The sequence below is a fragment of the Oncorhynchus masou genome, chromosome 30 (genome assembly GCF_036934945.1).
Source record: "Oncorhynchus masou masou isolate Uvic2021 chromosome 30, UVic_Omas_1.1, whole genome shotgun sequence".
NCBI classification, from domain to species: Eukaryota; Metazoa; Chordata; class Actinopteri; order Salmoniformes; family Salmonidae; genus Oncorhynchus; species Oncorhynchus masou.
The window spans coordinates 23,386,774-23,408,778 of NC_088241.1; the positions used below are offsets into that span (position 1 = coordinate 23,386,774).

Sequence of the window (22,005 nt, forward strand, 5' to 3'; positions counted from 1 at the left end):
TGGTGCCCTGAACCAGCAGCTGAATCAACTTTAGGAGACGGTCCTGGCGCTTGCTGGACTTTCTTGGGCACCCTGAAGCCTTCTTCACAACAATTGAACCACTCTCCTTGAAGTTCTTGATGATCTGATAAATGGTTGATTTAGTTGCAATCTTACTGGCAGCAATACCCTTGCCTGTGAAGCCCTTTTTGTGCAAAACAATGATGACGGCACATGTTTCCTTGTAGGTAACCATGGTTGACAGAGGAAGAACAATGATTCCAAGTACCACCCTCCTTTTGAAGGTTCCAGTCTGTTATTCGAACTCAATCAGCATGACAGAGTGATCGCCAGCCTTGTCCTCGTCAACACTCACACCTGTGTTAACGAGAGAATCACTGACATGATGTTAGTTGGTCCTTTTGTGGCAGGGCTGAAATGCAGTGGAAATGTTTTTGGGGGATTCAGTTCATTTGCATGGCAAAGAGGGACTTTGGCCACGACTGTACATGCCACCATTGACTGAGGCTGGCACTAAAACCACACTCAATGAGCTGTATTCCGCCGTAAGCAAACAGGAAAACGCTCATCCAGTGGCGGCGCTCCGAGTGGCCAGGGACTTAAATCAGTTTTACCTCATTTCTGTCAGCATGTTAAATGTGCAACCAGAGGGAAAACATTTCTAGACCACCTTTACTCCACATGTACAAAGCTCTCCCTTGCCCTCCATTTGGCAAATCTGACCATAACTCTATCCTCCTGATTCCTGCATACAAGCACAAATTAAAGCAGGAAGCACCAGTGACTCGGTCTATAAAAGAAATGGTCAGATGAAGCAGATGCCAAACTACAGGACTGTTTTGCTAGCAGAGACTGGAATATGTTCCGGGATTCTTCCGATGGCATTGAGGAGTACACCTCATCAGTCACTGGTTTTATCAATAAGTGCATCGTCGACGTAGTCCCCACTGTGACTGTTCGTACATACCCCAACCAGAAGCCATGGATTACAGGCAACATTCGCACTGAGCTAAAGGGTAGAGCTGCCGCTTTCAAGGAGCGGGACTCTAACCCGAAAGCTCATAAGAAATCCCGCTATGCCCCCTGACAAACCATCAAACAGGCACAGCGTCAATACAGGACTAAGATCAAATCGTCCTACACTGGCTCCGACACTCACGGCAGGCCTTGCATACTATTACAGACTACAAACGGAATCGCAGCCGAGAGCTGCCCAGTGACACGAGCCTACCAGACGAGCTAAATAACTTCTATGCTCGCCTCGAGGCAAGTAACACTGAAACATGCATGAGAGCATCAGCTGTTCCGGACGACTGTGTGATCACGCTCTCCGCAGCTGATGTAAGACCTTTAAACAGGACAACATTCACAAGCCCGCTGGGCTAGACAGATTACCAGGACGTGTACTTCGAGCATGTGCTGACCAACTGGCTGAGTCTGTAATACCAACATGTTTCAAGCAGACCACCATAGTCCCTGTGCCCAATAACACTAAGGTAACCTGCCTAAGTGAGACTACCGACCTGAAGCACTCACGTCTGTAGCCATGAAGTGCTTTGAAAGGCTGGCTCACATCAACACCATTATCCCAGAAACCCTAGACACACTCCAAATAGCATAACGCACCAACAAATCCACAGATGATGCGATCTCCACACTGCCCTTTCCCATTCCCACTTGGACAAAAGGAACACCTATGTGAAAAATGCTATTCATTGATAACAGCTCAGCTCTGGATCCTGGACTTCCTGATGGGCCGCCCCCCAGGTGGTAAGGGTAGGTAACAACACATCTGCCACGCTGATCCTCAACACGGGGGCCCCTCAGGTCGTGCATGCTCAGTCCCGTCCTGTACTCCCTGACCACGCACGCTCCCATTCTCATCAACGGGGCTGTAGTGGAGCAGGTTGAGAGCTTCAAGTTCCTTGGTGTCCACATCATCAACAAACTAACATGGTCCAAGCACACCAAGACTGCTGTGGAGAGGGCACAACAAAACCTATTCCCCCTCAAGAGACTTTAGAGTTTAGTTCATGGATCCTCAGAACATCAAAAGGTTTTACAGCTGCACCATCGAGAGCATCCTGACAGGTTGCATCATTGTCTGATATGGAAACTGCTCGGCCTCCGACCGCAAGGCACTACAGAGGGTAGTGCGTACAGCCCGGTACATCACTGGGGCCAAGCTTCCTGCCATCCAGGACCTCTGTACCAGACGGCGTCAGAGGAAGGCCCTAAAATTGTCAAAGACTCCAGCCACCCTAGTCATAGACTATTGTCTTGTTACGGATACCAGTATCCTGTGTGTGTATTCGGTGTGTCTGTGTGTATCCTGTGTTCTTTGGTCTCCTTCTCCCCTCACAGGTGAAAATCATCACTCCCCAATCAGTCACCAATCAATCATCAATCAGAAGACACACCTCCTCCTGTTTTCCTACCCTATAACAGTTCCTTTCCCTTGGTTTAAAACCCTGTCAGTTGTTTGCTCTAGAGCTCAATCTCTCTCTGTAAATTTCATGTCTGTAGGTCTCTGTGTTTCACTCTCTCGTTGTGTATTAACCTCTCTTTTGTTTGAGCACCTCCATAGCACTTTGTCATCACCTGTGAGTATTGTTTTGGTTATGGTGTTTGTGTTTGATTGCTGGTGGGAAAAGGAGAAACCAAGACAAGTCGCCCATGGGCATACACTACCCGTAGGTAGACTTTGTTAAATACACTAGTTAGAACTGGGCGGACCACCCACTGTATTATTTTTGTTTAGTTAGCTGTTAAAGTAAGCTAGTCTAGCTTAGGGGTGTTTTTGAATACTTATTGTTTCTTTCCTTGGGTCCAGCTCAGCCCCTTTTCCTGCTCCCCCCATTACTGTGTGTTTTCAAATAAACCTTGAGTTTGACAGTAGATTTCAGTTGTCCTGGTTATTTCGTTCTCACTTTTACTTTGTCACAATTATAATTTGCATGAGTTATGTTACGGGTCTCATTACCATCCCCCCTAGACTGTCAGGCCAAAAGGGATTCGTAACATAAGTGGGGGCTCATCCGGGATCTGTCATAACTGACACCCATGCCGCTCATGTAGATTGTGATAGTGGTATAGTTCAATGTTGAGCGTCATAGCTGAAGTAGCATTAGTGTTTGCTATTTTCTTTGGCACTTGTGAAGTAGTGTAAAATGACTACTTTTGATTAGAAATCCTTTTTGGATAACCCTTCGTGGGAGGTTTTTGATAAATGTCGTAGAGTTGATTTAATGACCTTGGCTGACCATTATTCAGTATCGATTCCACAGAATGTAGTTAAGTCTGAGGTTAAAAAGCTGGTGTTAAATGTATTGTTGGAAGAGCAGGTGCTTGTGTTACCGCTGCCTGAGCCTACTACCCCTGTAGCGGATGTTGCTGCTCCTGTAAGCCCATTGGTGTCTGATAATGAGGTTGAGGCTAAAACACCAGCCACATTGTCCCGTTTTGATCCACTCTCCCCAGTGTCAAACGGTGATGCCAGGAGGGATGTTCGTTTTAGCACAGTTCCAACTGGAGGCGGAAGAGAGAGCCCATATTAGGCAAGAGACTCTCCAGTTGGAGATGTGTAAAATTGAGGCAGAAAGAGAGCAACGGCATTAGGAGATGTGTAAAATTGAGGCAGACAGAGAACAAAGGCAGTTGGAGTTCAAAATGCGCCAGATGGAACTGGAGGCAGAGACAGCAAGGCTAGCCTTCGTTCCTACTGTGCCTGTTTGTGAGCCGTCCTCACCAGCTGTGTCCTCAAACACGTTTGACATTAGTAGGCAGATTGCCTTAGTACCTTTGTTCCGAGAGTCTGAGGTTGACTCCTATTTTTGTGTATTTGAGCGTATAGCTGTAGCATTGAAATGGCCTGAAGAGGTATGGTGTCTATTACTTCAGTGTAAATTAACTGGTAAAGCCCAAGAGGTTTTTGTCAGCGCTACCTCTGGAGGACAGTTTGAATTATGAATTGGTCAAAGCTACTGTTCTTCGTGCCTATGAGCTTGTGCCTGAGGCATACCGATAGAGATTTAGGTCTCATAGAAAGTCTTCTAGTAAGACTTATGTGGAATTTACTAGAGACAAGGGAAATCTGTTTGATAAATGGCATGCTGCTAGTAAGGTAACCGATTTCAACTCTCTCCGGGAGTTAATCTTGTCGGAAGAGTTAAAAAATTGCTTACCCGAACGCATTGTAGTTTACCTAAACGAACAAAGTATCCTCCCTGGCAGAAGCGTCTGTGTTGGCAGACGAGTTTGTGTTTTTAATTTTTTTAATTTTACCTTTATTTTACTAGGCAAGTCAGTTAAGAACAAATTCTTATTTTCAATGACGGCCTAGGAACAGTGGGTTAACTGCCTGTTCAGGGGCAGAACGACAGATTTTGTACCTTGTCAGCTCGGGGATTTGAACTTGCAACCTTTCGGTTATTATTCCCATGCTCTAAACACTAGGCTACACTGTTGCACAAGAGTGTGTTTTCGGCTCATACTGAGAGTAGATCCACAGAGTTGCCTACTTTTAGCCCTAGTCGGCCAGCAGTAGTATATCAAGCACGCCAGAAGAATGAGCGTCCCTGTTTCTATTGTCATAAAGTGGGACATATGATTAATGATTGTTTCCTGCTAAAACGCAAACAAGGGATGCCTCTTCGTGCCAAGCCACCAACAGGTGTTGCTCTAATTCGTACGGTTGTGAGGTCTGCAACAAAACAGGTGCCTCCTGGTAACTGTAGTTTGAAAGTCTCAGTCCCTGACCGCAGTTATGAACCATTCATTTCCGAGGGGTTTGTGTCCCTAACGAATGACGAAGCGTCTCAGCGTCCGGTTAAAATCCTTAGAGATACTGGTGCGACGCAGTCGTTTATATTGTCTGATGTGTTGCCCTTATCTGACGATACATACTGTGGTTCCAGTGTGTTAGTGCAGGGTATTGAAATGGGTTTTGTCCCAGTGCCATTGCACTTTGTGAAAGTACACTCTGAGTTAATCAGTGGAATATTCAGTGGGGGTACGTCCTATGTTGCCAGTGAAAGGTGTGACCTTTATAATGGGTAACGATATTGCCGGAGGAAAGGTAGTACCCGTATTGGAAGTATTGGATGACCACTCTCTCTCCAATGAGCTGGCACAGAGTTATCCACATGTGTTCCCCACTTGTGCTGTCACTCGTGCTCAGGCACTACAAGAGGGTGACGTGATAGATTTGTCGAACACTGTTCTGTTCAAAGAGGTTGATCAAGAGGATGGATTGTGTGATACCTCTGAGAAGCTGATCACCTCTGACAAACAGCCCAGGAAAGAATCAAAGAACGTTGAACTTATTGCTGATGCAATACAGTTACCAGTCACTCGTGAGCAGCAGATTACTAACCAAAAGGTTGACAACAAGCTTGCTAAATGTTTTTCTAGTGTTGTCTCATTGGAAGATGTGAAGAAGAAGAACGTGGCTTACTTCATTGATGGTAATCTACTCATGCATGCGTAAATGGAAATCCCATGTTGACGCGTGTGGAGATTGGAATGCTGTTTACCAAATAGTGATTCCTACAGCCTTTCGACAAACTGTATTATCCCTTGCTCATGATCACCAGGGGTCTGGTCATTTAGGAATCACAAAGACTTATGATCGGATCAGTTCTGTCGAACATGCCACACATGTCAGATAACAGGAAAACCAAATCAGGTTATTCCTCCCACTCCTCTTTGTCCCATACCTGTCATAGGTGAACCATTCGAGCATGTGGTGGTTGATTGTGTCGGACCCTTACCGAAGACAAAATCGGGTAACCAGTTTTTGTTAACGATTATGTGTATAGCTACAAGATACCCCGAGGCCATTCCTCTGCGAAGGATTACAGCCCCGGTAGTGAGTAAAGCCTTAATAAAATTCTTCAAGACATTCGAGTTACCTAAGGTGGTACAAAGCGATCAAGGTACCAATTACCTATCCAAGCTCATCAAGCAGGTGTTAAAATCCTTGTCAATTACGCACCGTGTGTCAAGCGCCTATCACCCAGAGTCTCAGGGTGTGCTTGAAAGATGGCATCAGACACTGAAGTCTATGCTATGTAAATATTGTTTGGAATCTGAGAAAGATTGGGAAAAAGGGATCCATAACAGTCCATACTACCGAATGGGAAGAGGTACCGGAGTGCCAAGTCTAGGTCCAGGAGGCTTCTAAACAGCTTCTACCCCCAAGCGTGAGACTCCTGAACACCTGATCAAATGGCTACCCAGACTATTTGCATTGCCCCCCCCCCACGCTCTTCTGTTACTCTTTTATTATCTATGTATAGGTCACTTTAATAACTAACTATATGTACATCATTGTCTCAATTACCTCGACACCGGTGCCCCCCGCACATTGACTCCGTACCGGTACCCCCTTTATATAGCCCCGTTATTGTTATTTACTGCTGCTCTTTAATTATTTGTTATTTTTATCTCTTACTTTTTTAGGGATTTTCTTCTAAGTATGATTTTAGCCTTCTAAGTGAGATAATGGCATTTCATATAAACCTGGGCACAGTCAGTAACCATGCCCACGTGAGCCCAGACATTGTGTTGGCGTGATGGAACGCCCCAAAGACCAGAGTGCTTAAAAGGACTTGCTAACAAAATTTACATTAGACCAAAACATGCCGGGTTGCTGCCGGCGTGCAAAGTGATCCTCGCTGTACCCTGAATAATCAACCATTGAGACCAGAGAACGTGAGGCTGAGGTCCACACATTGACATGGTTAGAACCTTTGTAAACCAGACCAAAACATGAAACTTTGCATGTAAAGTAGCCTAGGACATTCAACCAAAGATGAGAGGGAAGGATAGATCCCTCTGAACACCATGTGGTACACCTGAAGTATCCATTCTACAGAACACTCTAGAACAGAAGAAAGCCTACAACGAGGAAGGACATTGTGACCTCTGGTGGACAACCAGAGACTTACATTGAAGCACTTCCCATAGACGGATCGAGTGGTTTCAACAGACGACAGAGAAAGACTCCGAATGGAGTGGTCGTTCATGTGCAAAGTATTCATATTTCTTTCCGTGAGCGTAGCTTCCAAATGTGTGTGAGAAGTTGGCTCTTTGTCTCTCCCTCTCCTTGCATACCCCTCCCCTTTCCATTGTGCAACCAATCGGTCATGCTTTTGTTAGTCCCCTAGGGACCTGTTTTCATTGTATTATGTATGTAATCAATAACCTAAGCTGTGTGTTTACATATTATGTGTGATTTAGTTAGTTAGTTAAATAATTAAGCCAATTTGTGTATCGTTGATTCGTCACTTAGGTTAGGGTTATGCAGATATCCAAGGATTGTGCAACGTTCAGAATGAGACTGGTGAGGTAATAATTTATAAGAGATCTTTAGAGTTTAAGTCGGGAGATAGTAACTTGATAAACAACTGTTCCCCTGATGCCCCAAATTCCTAATGAGTTAATTGTTACATGATTAATTTAAACATGGTATGTAATTTTTGATAAAAAGCAGTCATCACATTAATGATAGTCACGTCAACAGACAGGTGTGCCTATACAAATAATGTCCAATCAATCAATTGTATTTACCAGAGTTGGACTCCAATAAAGTTGTAGAAACATCTCAAGGATGAGATCAATGGAAAAAGGATGCACCTGAGCTCAATTTTGAGTCTCATAGCAAAGTGTCTGAATACTTATGTAAAGAAGTTTTATTTTAATGCATGCCAATTATTGACTCATGAGCCAATGCACTTTGCGTCTAAAGGTCTATACCCAGAAAGCAACTAGCCAACAACAGCCCTGACTGACAGTTTGACTACCTTTCTAAAAGTGAAATTTAGGTCAAAGTTTTGACCTTCTAACAGTTGTGGGCTCCGGTTACCTTTTGGCCCAAACAGCTTATACCAGTGTTTCTCAAACTACTCTCTAGTACATCCAACTGTTCCAGTTAGTTGTCCACTGACAGCAGTGGGATTCAAACCCACGCCCCCGAAGAGATTGGTGCCTTGATCCAGCGACTTGGACTGCTCGGATGTAGGGGTCTCTCTCTCTCCCTCTCTCTGCTCCATTGGATTCCCCTCCGGACCCGTTTACCCTGTCACAACCCAGCACACTCCAACCTCAGCCTCCACATCTGGTTTCCTACAACTCATCCAAGCTTCCCCGGATCTGCACTCCATATCTCACTGTGTTACATAAATACCTTGGTTCATTCATCTCTGTTTCCGAGTCTGCTCTTGGGTCCCCCTGTTCTGCTCCACTTAACAGTGGCTTCTGCATTATGTCACATGGATGATGAAGGAGGTAGGGGGAGTAAAACATTTAATAAAGAACGAACATGGAACAAAAAAGGAACAGCATCAGCAAACGGGTGACACAAAGAAAAGATAATCAATGCATCAGCAGGGAACAGAGCAGGGGAACTGACAAATACAGGGGAGGTAATAAACAGGTGATGAGTGAGTCCAGGTGAATACAATATCGCTGATGTGTGTAACAAGGGAAGGCAGGTGTGTGTAATTGATGATGGCAGGAGTGCGTGATGCAGGGCAGCCTGGCGCCATCGAGCGCCAGGGGGAAAAGCGGGTGCAGACGTGACAGTACCCCCCCCTCTAGAACAGCTAGATTCAGGCAAGAGTGTCACAGGGCGGTATTGAATGTGTCACTGTCAGTCACCTTGATTACTCAAAATTATCTTTACCTGTGCACCTACGTTGTAAAATTTCATTCATAGGCTGGGTTGTAGCAACCTCATGATGGGTACAGGGAACATTTGAGTATCATTTAGTAGACTTAACCTATCAATGTTTCATTGCCCAGGGTGAATGGAATATGTATGACACTCATCCAATATCTGTAATAGAAATAAGGCCATGCTCATAAAAAATCATCATCCTCCCTCATCTTAAATGGCACTGACTGCCACTGAACCTGACCACAACCTGACCACAAAGTCACAAAAAATGCTGATCTCTAGGAGACACAGGTGTAGACAATATGAGAGCCAGTCATCACTCTGAAGTTCTTTACCAGGTCTTATTCTGTCCTCTAGTCAGTTATCTACAGTACCTGACCCATAACATCACACCATTAAGTCCTTACAACCTGCTACAGCCTGGATGGACGGACGGATGGACGAACGCACACACACACACACAGAGAGAGAACATTCAAGAATAGCAAAGCACCCTTTACTGGCTCAAATAGCCGACCAATCAACACGTTACCAACCGTTGGGGTGTGTGTGTGTGTGTGGGTCAAATTGAAGATAGGGAACTGCAGTTGGCTTTGTGCCTCACGGATTGAGTGCCTCTCTCGGCGGGCATATGCTCACATGCCCCCCTCCGTGCAAAGCGAGCTAGCACAGGTAACAAAAGTTCATACAGGCGCTCTCTCCTACGGAGCTGCGCATACAGACCCAGCTGGCTCATCCTGAGTCATTGCAGATAGCCTTGGAGATGGCTTTGGAGAGGGAGCTGGTGTGGGCTGGAGCTTCAGCTGGGGCTTTGGTGGGGGTGCAGGGAGACAGACCCAGTGTGCGGGCTGGGGGGCAGAGCAGCCCAGAGCTGGAAAAGCCTGCATGGGTGGCTGAAATGACTGAACTCATTCATGCTGTGTCGCTACAGGCGGCACGAAACACACGCCCTGGTCCCAGGGTCTGCTGGGGGTGTGGCCAACCAGGCCATCTGCGCCGGGATTGCCCCATGTCCCCCGGAGCTCAGGGATACGGCTCTGGGTCCACATAGACCGGGTAGTGCGGACCCCTGGCTCTCTTTCCCAACCACCATCATCTTCAGGAGGAGCCCACCGGCACAGACGGGGAAGCAAGGCTCCACTTCCCCCAGAAGCAGATGAGGGCAAGCTGATGGAGCCTTTTGCTGTGGTGGGCCGGACCTGTGTTGTGGACATTTGTCATGCCCCTGTCACTGTGGAGGGGGTGCCCTGCTCTGCCCTGGTTGACACTGGGTCCACACTAACCCTGGTGAGGCCGGATATTATGCGAGGTTGGACTCAGTTTGAGTCCACAACTGTGCAGCTCCACACAGTCCACAGGTGAGCTGGAACCCATGAAAGGGAAGGGAATAATGATTCTGACAGTAGGGGGCAGGTCCGTGCGTCATCCTGTGTGGGTGGCGGCTGTGCAGGACCCTTGTATCCTGGGGTTGGACTTTCTTAGGACACAGGCTGCCAGTTAGACCTGAATGGGGGCACACTAAGCTTCCAGGGAGGGCCGGCAGTCACCATGCCCTCCTCCCCCGCCCTCCCCCCCCCCCTCCCCCGAATGTCACATTCACTCAACCCAACAAACCCTTTACTCCAACAGTTAAAGCAGCAGAGACTGCCACTTCATGAGGAGAGAGGTGTCCTGCTTGGGCCACCAAGTGGGGAAGGAGGGTATCAGCACCATGGAGGACAAAGGTGGGGGCTATCCGAGACTGGCCCACCCCCACCGACTAGCATCAGCTGGAGAGATTCCTGGGCCTGCCCTTGTACTACAGGCGGTTTGTACGGGGCTTCTCAAGCGTTGCCCCTGAACCGCCTGCTGCCGAAGGACAGGGCATTCACTTGGACAGTGGAGTGTGAGGAGACCTTCAACACCCTCAAACGTGCACTGATCGGGGCCCCCGTGCCTGCCCCCCTGACCTCACCTTGCCCTTATCCTGGACACAGTCGTGAGCAATGTGGGCATGGGTGGGGTGCTGGCTCAGGTGGGGCCAGAGGGGGTGAGAGTGGTGGCGTACTTCAGCGAAACATTTGACAAACATGAGCACCGCTACTGTGTCACCTGGCGGGAGCTCCTTGCAGTTGTGGCTTCCATCAAACACTTCAAGTACTACCTGGGTGGCCTGCCCTTTACTTGTCTTTCAGAGAGCCAGAGGGGCAGGTGTCACGCTGGTTGGAGGAGCTTCAGCCGTACGACTTCACAGTGGTGCACAGGGCAGGGGCACGCCACTCCAATGCCGACGCCATGTCCCGTCGGCCCTGTATTGCAGACGGGTGCCGCCACGGTGAGCGGAGAGAGGGACGGGAGAAAGAGCTGTGTGCAGAGGAGGGGGTCTGTGCCGCAGTGTGTCGGGCGAGCGGGTCTGTCTGCTGTGAGCTGCAGACTGTCGACGTGGCTGAATGGGGGCAGCAGCAGGGGCGGGACACAGACCTACAGCCGGTGTTACAGTGGGTAGAAGCGCAGCTGAGGCCACCGTGGGAAGAGGTGGCAGCGCTCTCACTCACGACCAAAGGGTTGTGGTCAAAGTTTGAGAGATGGCTGATGGCGTGCTACAGCAGGCATGGAAGGAGTCAGCTACGGGAGAGGAGAGGTGGCAGGTGGTGGTCCCAAAAGCACTGCGGGAGGCTGTGCTCCAGAGCACTCATGGGGGGGTGGGGCCTGGACACTTTGGGGTCACAAAAACACTCCGCCGCCTCCGTCAGGAGTTTTACTGGGGGCAGCACAAGAGGGATGTGGAGGACTTTTGCCGCCACTGTGACAACTGCACAGCGAGAAAGGGCCCCCAGGCCGCTCTCATGCTCAGCTCCAACAGTTCCCAGTGGGGGCTCCCATGGAGAGGGTGAGAGTGGATGTAGTTGGGCTGTTCCCCACCACAGACAGTGGAAACCGCTTGGTGCTCATAGCCATGGAATATTGGCCCGAGGCCTATGCTCTGCCTGACCAGGAGGCAGAGACCATCGTCGACACTCTGACAGCGGGGATGTAATGGAGCATTGGAAGTTAAGACCAGGTTTAGCCTTTGTTCTCTCTCTTACGTCTGGCCTTCACAAGAGAAGTGAGATGGTTTTATTGGGTGTCCATTTATTTGGAGTGGGCTACGGCCAAACAGTAGCCTGTGTGAAGTTGGGTTAATAAACCGTCAATTTGTAAACTCAACCCTCTGTCTGGACAATTGTTCCTTTATGATCTTGCCAGGTCTTTACAATACATAAAAAAAGTTCTACTTTAAATGCAAATGTTTAATAGAATTATTTTTCATCACAAACCAATGCATTTTTTAATATACATTGTGGTTAAAGTAGAGTATGATTTAATTTAATGAGAATTGTTTTAACACCAACCATAGTAAAACTATTGCAAACTGTTTGTCTTTAAAAAATACAAAACCATTTTTTTTAAAGAGCCGTTTGGGAGCCAAAAGCTCTTTTTGGTGATCTGAACCGAACGAGCTGGCTCACTGAAAAGGGGCGGAATGCCCATCACTATTAAGGGGAAGTGTGTCTGCACTCGTGCGGCAGCGGCAGGTGCACGAGACAAAATTTTACTAGCATCATAGTATACATATCGGTGAATCGTTGTGACATATCGAATAGGATTTCTAGTGTAATCAATGTGTGATAACTACGTAAAGAATGTATCAACGTGTTAAATGATTATGTGACGTGCAGTCAGTCATATTCAGGTCCCGATTGGTGAACAAGCTTATTTGACATGCCAAATAGTGTTATTTGAGGTATATATTTTTTGACAAGCAAAGACTCAAATGGCGTTCCATACCCGAATGCACTCTATGACTTGAGGAATTATCAGGTTGGGGGTAACTATTGTGACAATTCCAAAATGTCTAATTTAACACTACTTCCTACCCCCATGGGCACTTATGAAGATCTGAGGGGATTGGTGTATACAGTGTTGCCAACTCATTTTCAGGGTAAGTTGCTGGAGGCAGGTTGATTTGTTGCTAAAAGTTGCTAAATGACGTTGTGATGTCTTTTGCGTGATAACGTAAAATGCGTCATTACGTGGTATACACAATAACGTTACTCAAATTGACATCTCTGCAAAAAATATGATTTGACATTTGTTCAGGTACAGACTCACACTCTTTTCTGTACTTCTGGCTGTACAGTTTTGATTGTGACATGTTGATTGATGTTGTAAGTTCTGTTCAAGATCAAACATTCGTGACCAACTATATTCCGTGGGTTTGGCTGTCAAACCCGTGCTGCTGCAGTCAGCCAACAATGATTTGCAAATTTGCTGAAATTGCTTCTGGCCTGCTGCTGACGTCACTCACAATGCACTTTTGCAGCCAGGCACGTGTGTTGTGACTGAGTGTGTGACAGAGAATATCGTTTTTTGTGTCATTTAGAGGGAAAATGCATGCATTTGAATCACTTTACAAAAGTTGCGAAAAGTTCCAAATACATTTTTTAAAAGTAGCTAAATTTGTTGCTAGGTGCTGTTTGAAAAAAGGTTGCCAGGGTAGTCTGAAAAGTTGCTAAATCTAGCAACAAAATTGCTAAATTGGCATCACTGGGTGTATATGTGAAAATCAACAAGCAGCCCAATAGTCAGTACATGTAAAAATTAAATAATTATGGGTGTCTCTCTTTTGTAATGGGCTCTTACACCCTCTAGTGGTACAACTCGTATTGTGCAGAAATTGCATTGATAGGATGCTTGATAGTACAAGCTTTTCCTTTGGAACAATTAAAATATTTGAACACCAGAATCGTTGATAAACAAGTTTATGACTCGTTTGTCTGTGGTCCACGAAACAACGATGCATATCACACTTTGAATAATATGTTGTTGATGGAGGACATTTCATCAATGGGGACCTCTAGCCAAAGCCTCAAGCCCATAATGGCGTCACCGGTCTCAGGTGTTACCGGAAGCGCAGGTGAGTTGTTGCAAAATGCCTGCGAAATTTGCGCTACATTCAACTTTTTAGATTTATGAAATGAGATTCAGTAGTCTATTCGTTTCAAGTGGGGGTGCTTCAGTGGTTTGTTTGGAAAAGGAAGGAAGTTCGTAGCAGGAAAAGCGAAGGGAGGTCTATAATTATCTCAAGTCATTTATCAGAATTTACCGTCATTTTCCCAAGGACAGTATGGTGAGGATTTTACGCGCCTTGGAATGTCCGGACTGTTTTAGAATTGCTTGAAAATATAAAAACAAAATAAAAAGTATTAAAGAGAAACTTCTACAGTAATTTATATATTTTAAGATGCTAGTGGAAACGTTGAGTTGAATCATTTTACACGACAGCACTACCAATCAGTAACGTTACGTAAGTTACTTCTAAACTTTCCAAACACCATTGCCTGCTATATAGGCCTCTGTTATTATGGAAAATGTGTAGACCAACTTCTGTACTGAATGGGACATGATTATATGTGTGTGGGTTACGTTTACATGGTTCATATACAGGTAAATTGGAAAAAAAGCCACGTTGTCAAAAAAAGAAGCCAAGGAAAATTCACTTTGAAATTGTATTGATGGGCTTGTATTTCTGTCACTCATATTGACCCAACAGTGGCGGACTCCAAAGTAGTCCAATATATCAGCCATTGATGTATTAGGCCAGGGTTCCCCAATGGGCGGTCCGAATTTATTTGTACCCCCCCCCCCTAAGTTTTCTGAGAAGGCCTATATATATTGTAAAAATTGTAATTTAAAAAATGTTAGCCAGTATTCCCACACATTAATAGAGTGGCATATGTGATTGTATCCCAATGTAATCAATGTTTTAATTATTGTTTTTGCCAAATACTGTAACTGTTTGGGATTCTTGCAGTAAATTTCCGGCCCCATGACCGTCAGCTCCAGTAAATATCATCCTATGTCTGAATGTAATTGGGGAGCCCTTTATTAGGATAATTCCAAAAAGCATTTGCTCTGTGTTCCAGGAAGATTTGTATAGCTACTGTAATTGTCCCTAGAGACAACAATTATTTACTCAAAGCTGAACTTCAGCTCTTTCTCATGTTTATCACAGCATCAAATACCTCACTAATGTGTCGTTAACCCTGTAGCTACTCAACCAATAATTCGGAAGACAATATCTCACCCTTAGTTTTGTTAATCTGACGCAAACCCAACCCATTTAACACAACATACACTCTTAACAAATCAATTGCTGTTACATTGAATGGTGCAATCCTCACCTTTTAATGGTTTTATTCCATAAGAAAATCCTCTGCCTGTGGTCTAGTTTCCCAGACACAGATGAAGTCCAATTTAATCCGTGTCTAGGAAACCAGTGTCTATCGACACAATACTGAAAAGACAATGACATACTTTCATAGAGATCTGAAATGTATTGTGTTCTTCCTGTCAATTCATTTGACTGTAGGACTCATCCACTCTATTTGTCTAGGCTACGATCTGAGTGATGGACAGAGACATTGAAGAGCAGGACCCCCTCGCCGTAGACCCGGTAGACAGAGATGGGAGACAGATGGGGGATGCGGAAGGTGATGATGACGGGAATAGGAAGGTTGGATGCTGCGAGAGGTTCCATCGCTCCATCTCCAAGTGGATGCTTCCGGAAGAACTCCACGAACAGTACCGGGAGCGAGCCAACTGCTGCCCCCCTCCCATCTTCATCATCCTCATCAGCATCGGAGAGGTGAGGGTTAAAACGCATCATGGTTAATACGCATCCTACTAATGGCAAGCGCAGCATTGACAACAAGTAGCCTCTTTTGCATCTGCATACGTTGTTATGATTGTGTTATACCTGAGTGAATTTTCGATTTCAGGAAATGCTCTGAACATGGTATTTAAAGAGAGAGGTGCAGCTGATATTATACCTCCACCATGGTTCATTGGACAAAGCCTATGGGGATTTTTTTTTTAAATGCCAGAAATAAGGTCTGTGGTAAACACAGGCTTAGGAGATCTTATACGTTTTGTTCTATGAGATCTTAATCTTAATCAGCTAATGTCACTTTTTGTGAGTTTTGAAGCACATGAAGTACAAAGGCTTCATAATTCATAAAGGTCATTTTAACTGACCTATTATCTCTTAGAATAAAGCGTCTCTCCCTTGGCCTGTGTTAACCTCAGACCTTGTTTTCTATGTTTATCCCAAAACCCTATTCTTTCCCCATTAATTTCCCCCATAGGAATGGCTGAACGAACCAGAGGTAACTCATTTCCGTTTTTTAGGACTACAAGCTGGCGAGCTCGATTAAATGGTCAACCATTGGTATTTGTGTATTCACACTCTCTGAGTTTGGATGTGGCTAAGGTCCAAACTGAAGAGCTCTCGTAGCAGACATTCCTCTCTCTCCTTCTGCTGTGGGAGGTCTCGGCCAGCTTATCCATCTCAATGTCTGAATTCATCCAAGATTCTTAGAGCAATCCCTCGACCTATGCGTTGGCTCAATGAAAATAGAGTTTGAGCACAATTAACATTGGGACCAGGGTTTAAGGCTATCCTCCCAAGGAATGTGATTGTAATCATACACTACGGACACCGTGTCCATGACATTTCCCAGATATTTTAGTAGTATGGTGAGCTTGTTATGGCAAAATAATTGAGATGTGTGTTAGATATTAAAGGTGAAATGAGTTTGTGAGTAGAAAAATGTGCGACGTCGACACAGTTTGTTAAAGGAATTTGTCTAGGGTTCTCTCTGCTCTTCTCATTAACTTTGTTGCCATTGTGTGTTATCAGTTTGGAGTATGTTTGTATTCTGCTATAATGGGCTGCTCTGCCCATACTGCAACACAATGCAAAAGGCTGACTCATGGCTACATTTAAAGCAACTGTTTAAGCCTTTCAGGACCCCTCCTGTCATTATGTAGCTAGTCACTGATCTAACCTGTGTCTGTCTGGACAGCTAGCAGTGTTCATCTACTATGCGGTGTGGAAGCCCCAGAAGCAGTGGGTCACCCTGGGCGAGGGCATCTGGAACAGCCCTCTCACTTACAAGTCTGACCGGCGGGAGGAGGCGTGGCGCTTCGTCTCCTACATGTTTGTCCATGCTGGGTAAGGGTCACCTCACCTCACACAGATGCCCAAACCCACTGGAGATTTACCATTGACCAAACTTTTTAGTCCAGGACTAGGCGTAATCCACAGGAGGCTGTTGAAGGGAGGACGGCTCATAATAAGAGCGAATGGAATGGCATGAAACGCATGGAAGCCATGTGTTTGAAATCATTCCACTGATTCTGCTCCAGCCATTACCATGAGCCTGCCCTCCCCAATTAAGGTGCCACCAACCTCCTGTGGCTTAATCTGTGTCCAAAAGAGTAGAGCATTGCAGGTCATTGCTCTTGCCACATCTCACTGAAATGATTCACTCTCTCCCATATCATCTGTTTATATAACACTTGGCCACTGCTAAAGCAGTTCTGGGTTCTTCAGAGTTTGAGGTCACGATTCAATCCAAGTGAAAGGCTTTAAAAGGCAATTTCCCAAATGTTCACAGAGCTTGCATTCACTGTAAACACTGGATGTCGGCTCAAGCAAAAATAACCTTTTAAAAGTAAATTGCAGTGTGCACATTGTTTGTGTTTGTGAGTCTTTCTACAGGTTCCGATTCATTGGTAAGACATTCACTCGACTATCCACTCAATCATACTCTCACACTGGCGGCGCTAGGGGGTAGCAAGATGGTGGTGGAAGCCCCCTCTAAAATAGGCCTGTTTTAAATTGTCAATTTATAACGAAAGTTCAAATATTTCAATCAAATCAATCAAACGTAATCATAAAACCATTTTTACATCACCCGATGTCACGAAGAGCTAAATCCACAGGATTTCTCTCTCTCAAAATCCTGTTCTCACGAACGTGCTCCGACTGCTCAGCAAGACGGCACAGCCTACATAACGCCGTGCCTCCTCATTGGCTAAGCCAGAATTTCATGAATTTGAATGGTTGTAAAATCCTGTTAATTGAGATACTGTATCTTCGGACTATGTAAAAGTTGCTTATAGCTATCTATACCCTATGAAAGTCTCGCCTACTTCCTGGTGCAAGTCCTGTGCTGTTTTTGAATGGGCTTCAATCTTATATTATCAAATTCATGAAAATGTGGTCATTTAAGATATGTACAATTCTATTCGTATTCATGGCCTAATTTACTTCTACCTGATGCCTTTTAGGAAGATTTTAGATAGCATTATTTCTCCAGAATTGTGGAATGTACCCCATAATGACTTTTTACCAGAAATAATTTAAGAGGATCTTCTCAGGTAAAATAATGTTTTTGAGGATGTGCTGAAATGTACTTTGCTTGCAAATACGTGCCAACCAAGCCGACAGCTAAAAGCTAAATGTTTTGCAGTTAACATTAACTGTGTTGTTTCATATAGGCAGCCTGACCTTACGTATCCACATAACATGATGTGGGTGATGAAACAATGGAGCCTCATATCATTTTTAGTGAAGTGGGCGGGGGGGGGGACAGTTGGGTGACGCGAGGGAGTGTGAACCGGGTGGGACCAAAGTTGTGGAAAGCTGAACTTTATGCATATACTCTGCGATATGGTGTCGCTTTTGACCAATAAAAGCTGACTATAGCTTCTAGCCCCTACTGGATTGGCTGTTGACGCTTGCGTTCTAGTTTTTCTAGCAGCCACATAAGAAGCTGGTGGTTATCCGATTTAACGTTGATATTTCAACATCAACAAAAATATTGTACCTTTATTTAACTAGGCAGGTCAGTTAAGAACAAATTCTTATTTACATTGACGGCCTAGGAACAGTGGGTTAACTGCCTTGTTCAGGGGGGATTCGATCTAGCAACCTTTCGGTTCCTGGGCCAATGCTCTAACCACTAGGCAACCTGCCGCCCTATTAGCTGGAAAATATTTAATGCTAGAATGCAAAGTTGTTTTCACTTTGGTTGGCAATTTTACCAGCTGACACTTCTGCTTCTGATAGGTTTTCTGTGGCTTCAATGTCAATGATAGATGAACTTCTCTTTGACACTGGCCCCAGTGTGCATGTATCCCAGGGCGCAGAGGCTACCATTGTACAGATAGTATCTATCTAGCTTGGATTTTAGCTTGTGTGCGTGTGTGAGTACTTCATAGATTGCAAGCACCCCTTTGCAATGACCAAGCTACCCCAGTGAAAAATTCCTGGCGCCACCACTACTCCTAAGTCTCAACTCCCATGTCTCCATCTCCTCTCTATGTCTTCCTTCCCCACAGCGTGGAGCACATCCTGGGCAACCTGGTGATGCAGCTACTGCTGGGCATCCCGCTGGAGCTGGTCCACAAAGGCTTTGAAGTGGGCATGGTCTACATGGCAGGCGTCCTAGCAGGTGGCCATCCACATACACCCCCTTTGTCCATTGACGCACAGTCAATTAGACACAGTTGTCTTCAAAGGTCTGTTACGACTGAATGAAGTTGCTTTTAAGTTGACTCTGTTTTAGCTAGTGACATGAATAGTATAGCATGTGATTGGTTAACCAACACAATGTGCGCGACAGGTTGCCTTAGTTTTTATTAGCTCACTTGTTACATACCTCTTCTGGATTTTTGCTGATCATGACTGTACAATGCTAGCAACTCACAGGCACAGAGCTGTGTAGATGGTATTCACGTTTCACACTTAAGTCTCTGACATTCTTTCGCTTCTCAAAAGTTAGATTTTTCCTGTTTGGGTTTCATAGCTGAAATGTCTATAATGCTATAGATGACTTCTCATGCATGTTGTCCTCAGGCTCCCTGGCCAGCTCCATATTTGATCCCCACAGTGCTCTGGTAGGGGCCTCTGGGGGGGTATATGCCCTCATAGGTGGATACTTCATGAACGCTGTTGTGGTGAGTTCTGGCTAACTACTGATTCTACTATTTTAGCAGTATTTTTTTTCTCTCTCTCTCATTATTTCCCTGTTCTTTCCTCTTGCGTAACTCCCTGGCCTACAGAACTTCAGAGAGATGATTCCTCTCCTTGGAGTGTTTCGTATTGGAGTGATTGTGATTATCGGTAGGTCCCTTCCAAGATCCACTCGACTTATTTTCCCACCAGTGCCTCAAGGTTTACTGTTCCAGCAGCGCCCACGCCTCTGTGGTTGTATTTCAGTAACTAAACGTTCAATGTTTTTTTTCTCTCAAGTCGGGACAGATGTCGGATTCGCCCTTTACAGAAGATTTCTTACTCACGACGTTGGCTTGAAGGTAAGACATCTTTTTGTGTTTGTCCTGCATGCCCTTTCTCTTCTTAAAATGCATGGCATTTAAAGATTCTCCACAGACAGATAAGTATTGTTTCAGCAGAGAGCAAGGCTTTTTTAGAGCAGTCTTTAGTTCACAACTGGAGAGGCTCTTATGCGAAGTCCAAGCCTAGACCAATATAACAGTAGATCTGGCTTTTGTCAGTGTGCCTAAATAGAAAACTAGAGAGAAAAAAAACTGCAGTAGCAGTACCACCCAACCGCATTATATGGCTTACAGTTACACAGGACTGACTAATCTCTAAACCAGATTGCCCTATACACACTCTGTCACACACACATCCTGTCTGGTCCCTCTGTATTATTGCACCCAAGCCATTCCTGTCACTAGACTGTGATGAGTGTGATCCTTGATTTTGTTCTCTGCTTTAGGAGAAGCGGAGAGCAAGATGAGGGTTGCAGCTGTTTGTCTTTCCAGCAGCCTAACTGACTGGGCTATAAGCTACTAATCTATCACCTTCTTCCCCTCTCTCATCTTGCTTTTATTTCATGTTTTCTTAGTCTTTGCGAGAAATGCGGTTTCAAATGCACTGTCTGCATTTAAACTGGTCCTGCTATTTTTACTGTCCACCCTTTGCATACTAACCACAGCGACAGGGCAGAGGATGCTAATTGTAAGGCTGTAGCACAGCATGACTTTGTTGGTTTGAAGGGAAAATTAGACTGAAATGAGACTTCTCCCTGGTCTCTCTCAGGTTTCGTTTGTGGCGCACATTGGAGGAGGAGTGGCTGGGATGACCATTGGTTACGTGTTCTTCAGCGCCTACAACCAGAAGCTCCTGAAGGACCCGCGCTTCTGGCTTTGCATAGTCGGCTACGTAGTCTTCCTCTTGTTCGCTGTGCTCTTCAACTTCTTCCTTTCCCCTGCATAATTTCACACTATACAAATGAATGCGTTTTGAATAACGGAAATAGGGCATTTCAGGGACTTGGTAGGTTATCTAAAAAAATGTAAACCTCTACTGCAGGAGAGAAGAGATTTAAATTGAAAGAGGGATTCCTAGTTGAAGTGTAGCATTTCACTCAGCGCACATTATCTTTGTTACATGTTTTTTTTTGTGATGTTGATAATGAAATGCATTATTAATTTGATCTCTAGGTTTTGTACTGAACTCAATATACCTCAGTTAATTGGTGTTACGGGTATTTTATCCATATGATGTGTGTCCTGATTTAGTCAGTGAGGTAGGACATTATTTCCCCAAGCAGGTCCTTTCCTCTAAGTTTTAGATTGGCCTACAAGTGTGTGTGTTTAGGTGTGTTTTGGGGGAATTTTCAAGCCATCAGGAGCAAGTGTGTCATCTGTTGGTTAACGGCGTGTCAATTCGTAAACAAGCCATGAGAATGGCCCAATGCCAGGTTATTGTTTCACTTCCCTGTTGACAGGATGAGACACTGTCTGACAATAGCACATATCAATGTTAATCTGCTCACATATCCTTGGCTAAGCCTCTTTCAAGTATAATTTATTGAAGGCATGATATTAATTTGTGTTTCTCTTTAGCTTTTACTACTTGCCAGCAGTTTTGAATTTCAGTCAGTCTGTTAACCCTTTGGTTGTTTAGGATGTTTGTGTACAGTGGAACAGTAGAGGGCAGCACTTTCCATTGTATATTAGGCATTGTCTATATAATTTCCATTGTGCCACTGTGTATTAGTCTACATAACTGTTTAGTATGACAGTCCATGAGGAAAATGAAAAGGTCATTGAAAAGGCCTCATCTTATGCCATTTGTATGGCATATTTTTTTATTGGTGATATCTTCAAATGTTTTTCCTAAACTTATTTGTGGTGATATTTGTTAGTTGGTATGTGAAACCAAATGGCGGTTCAACAAACCTCAAAGAAACCAATACATACTTTAGGTATTTATTATGTAATTACAACTTGTACAATGTACTTTCAAAGTGTATGTCAGGTAGATAGCATAACATTCCAATTGTAAATGACTTGTTTTGTATTTTAAGCTCTTTTTTTTCATCTCCAGACTCAATCTTGTATCTTTTCATCACTTTTACATTAAATGTTATTTTACATTTCCAAAATTCCCTTCGGATCTTAGATCTGTGTTGACAAAGCCACGC

At 44.8% G+C, this 22,005-nt stretch overlaps 1 protein-coding gene across 6 annotated transcripts; it reads left to right on the plus strand.

Moving 5' to 3' along the window:
* Window positions 1-13,466: 13,466 nt before the first annotated feature.
* On the plus strand, window positions 13,467-21,966 carry LOC135522384 (rhomboid-related protein 2-like). 6 transcript variants are annotated; one of them, XM_064948582.1, is made up of 8 exons: window positions 13,467-13,616; window positions 15,096-15,347; window positions 16,567-16,715; window positions 18,890-19,002; window positions 19,407-19,507; window positions 19,613-19,673; window positions 19,803-19,864; window positions 20,616-21,966. In XM_064948582.1, the coding sequence occupies exons 2-8, from the start codon at window positions 15,111-15,113 to the stop codon at window positions 20,790-20,792; spliced, it is 900 nt and encodes a 299-aa protein (XP_064804654.1). In that variant the 5' UTR covers window positions 13,467-13,616; window positions 15,096-15,110; the 3' UTR covers window positions 20,793-21,966. The 6 variants fall into 6 exon arrangements, with proteins under 6 accessions (XP_064804654.1, XP_064804650.1, XP_064804648.1 ...); XM_064948578.1 differs by having other exon boundaries at window positions 13,468-13,616; window positions 15,072-15,347; XM_064948576.1 differs by lacking the exon at window positions 13,467-13,616 and adding an exon at window positions 13,623-14,006 and having other exon boundaries at window positions 15,072-15,347.
* The last annotated feature ends 39 nt before the right edge of the window (window positions 21,967-22,005 follow it).

Coding starts and splice junctions, on each gene's coding strand:
- LOC135522384 (XM_064948582.1), top strand. CDS start 15,111: ATGGACAGAGACATTGAAGAGCAGGACCCCCTCGCCGTAGACCCGGTA. Junction 15,348..16,566: donor TCCTCATCAGCATCGGAGAG/GTGAGGGTTAAA, acceptor CTGTCTGGACAG/CTAGCAGTGTTCATCTACTA. Junction 19,003..19,406: donor CATGGCAGGCGTCCTAGCAG/GTGGCCATCCAC, acceptor TGTTGTCCTCAG/GCTCCCTGGCCAGCTCCATA.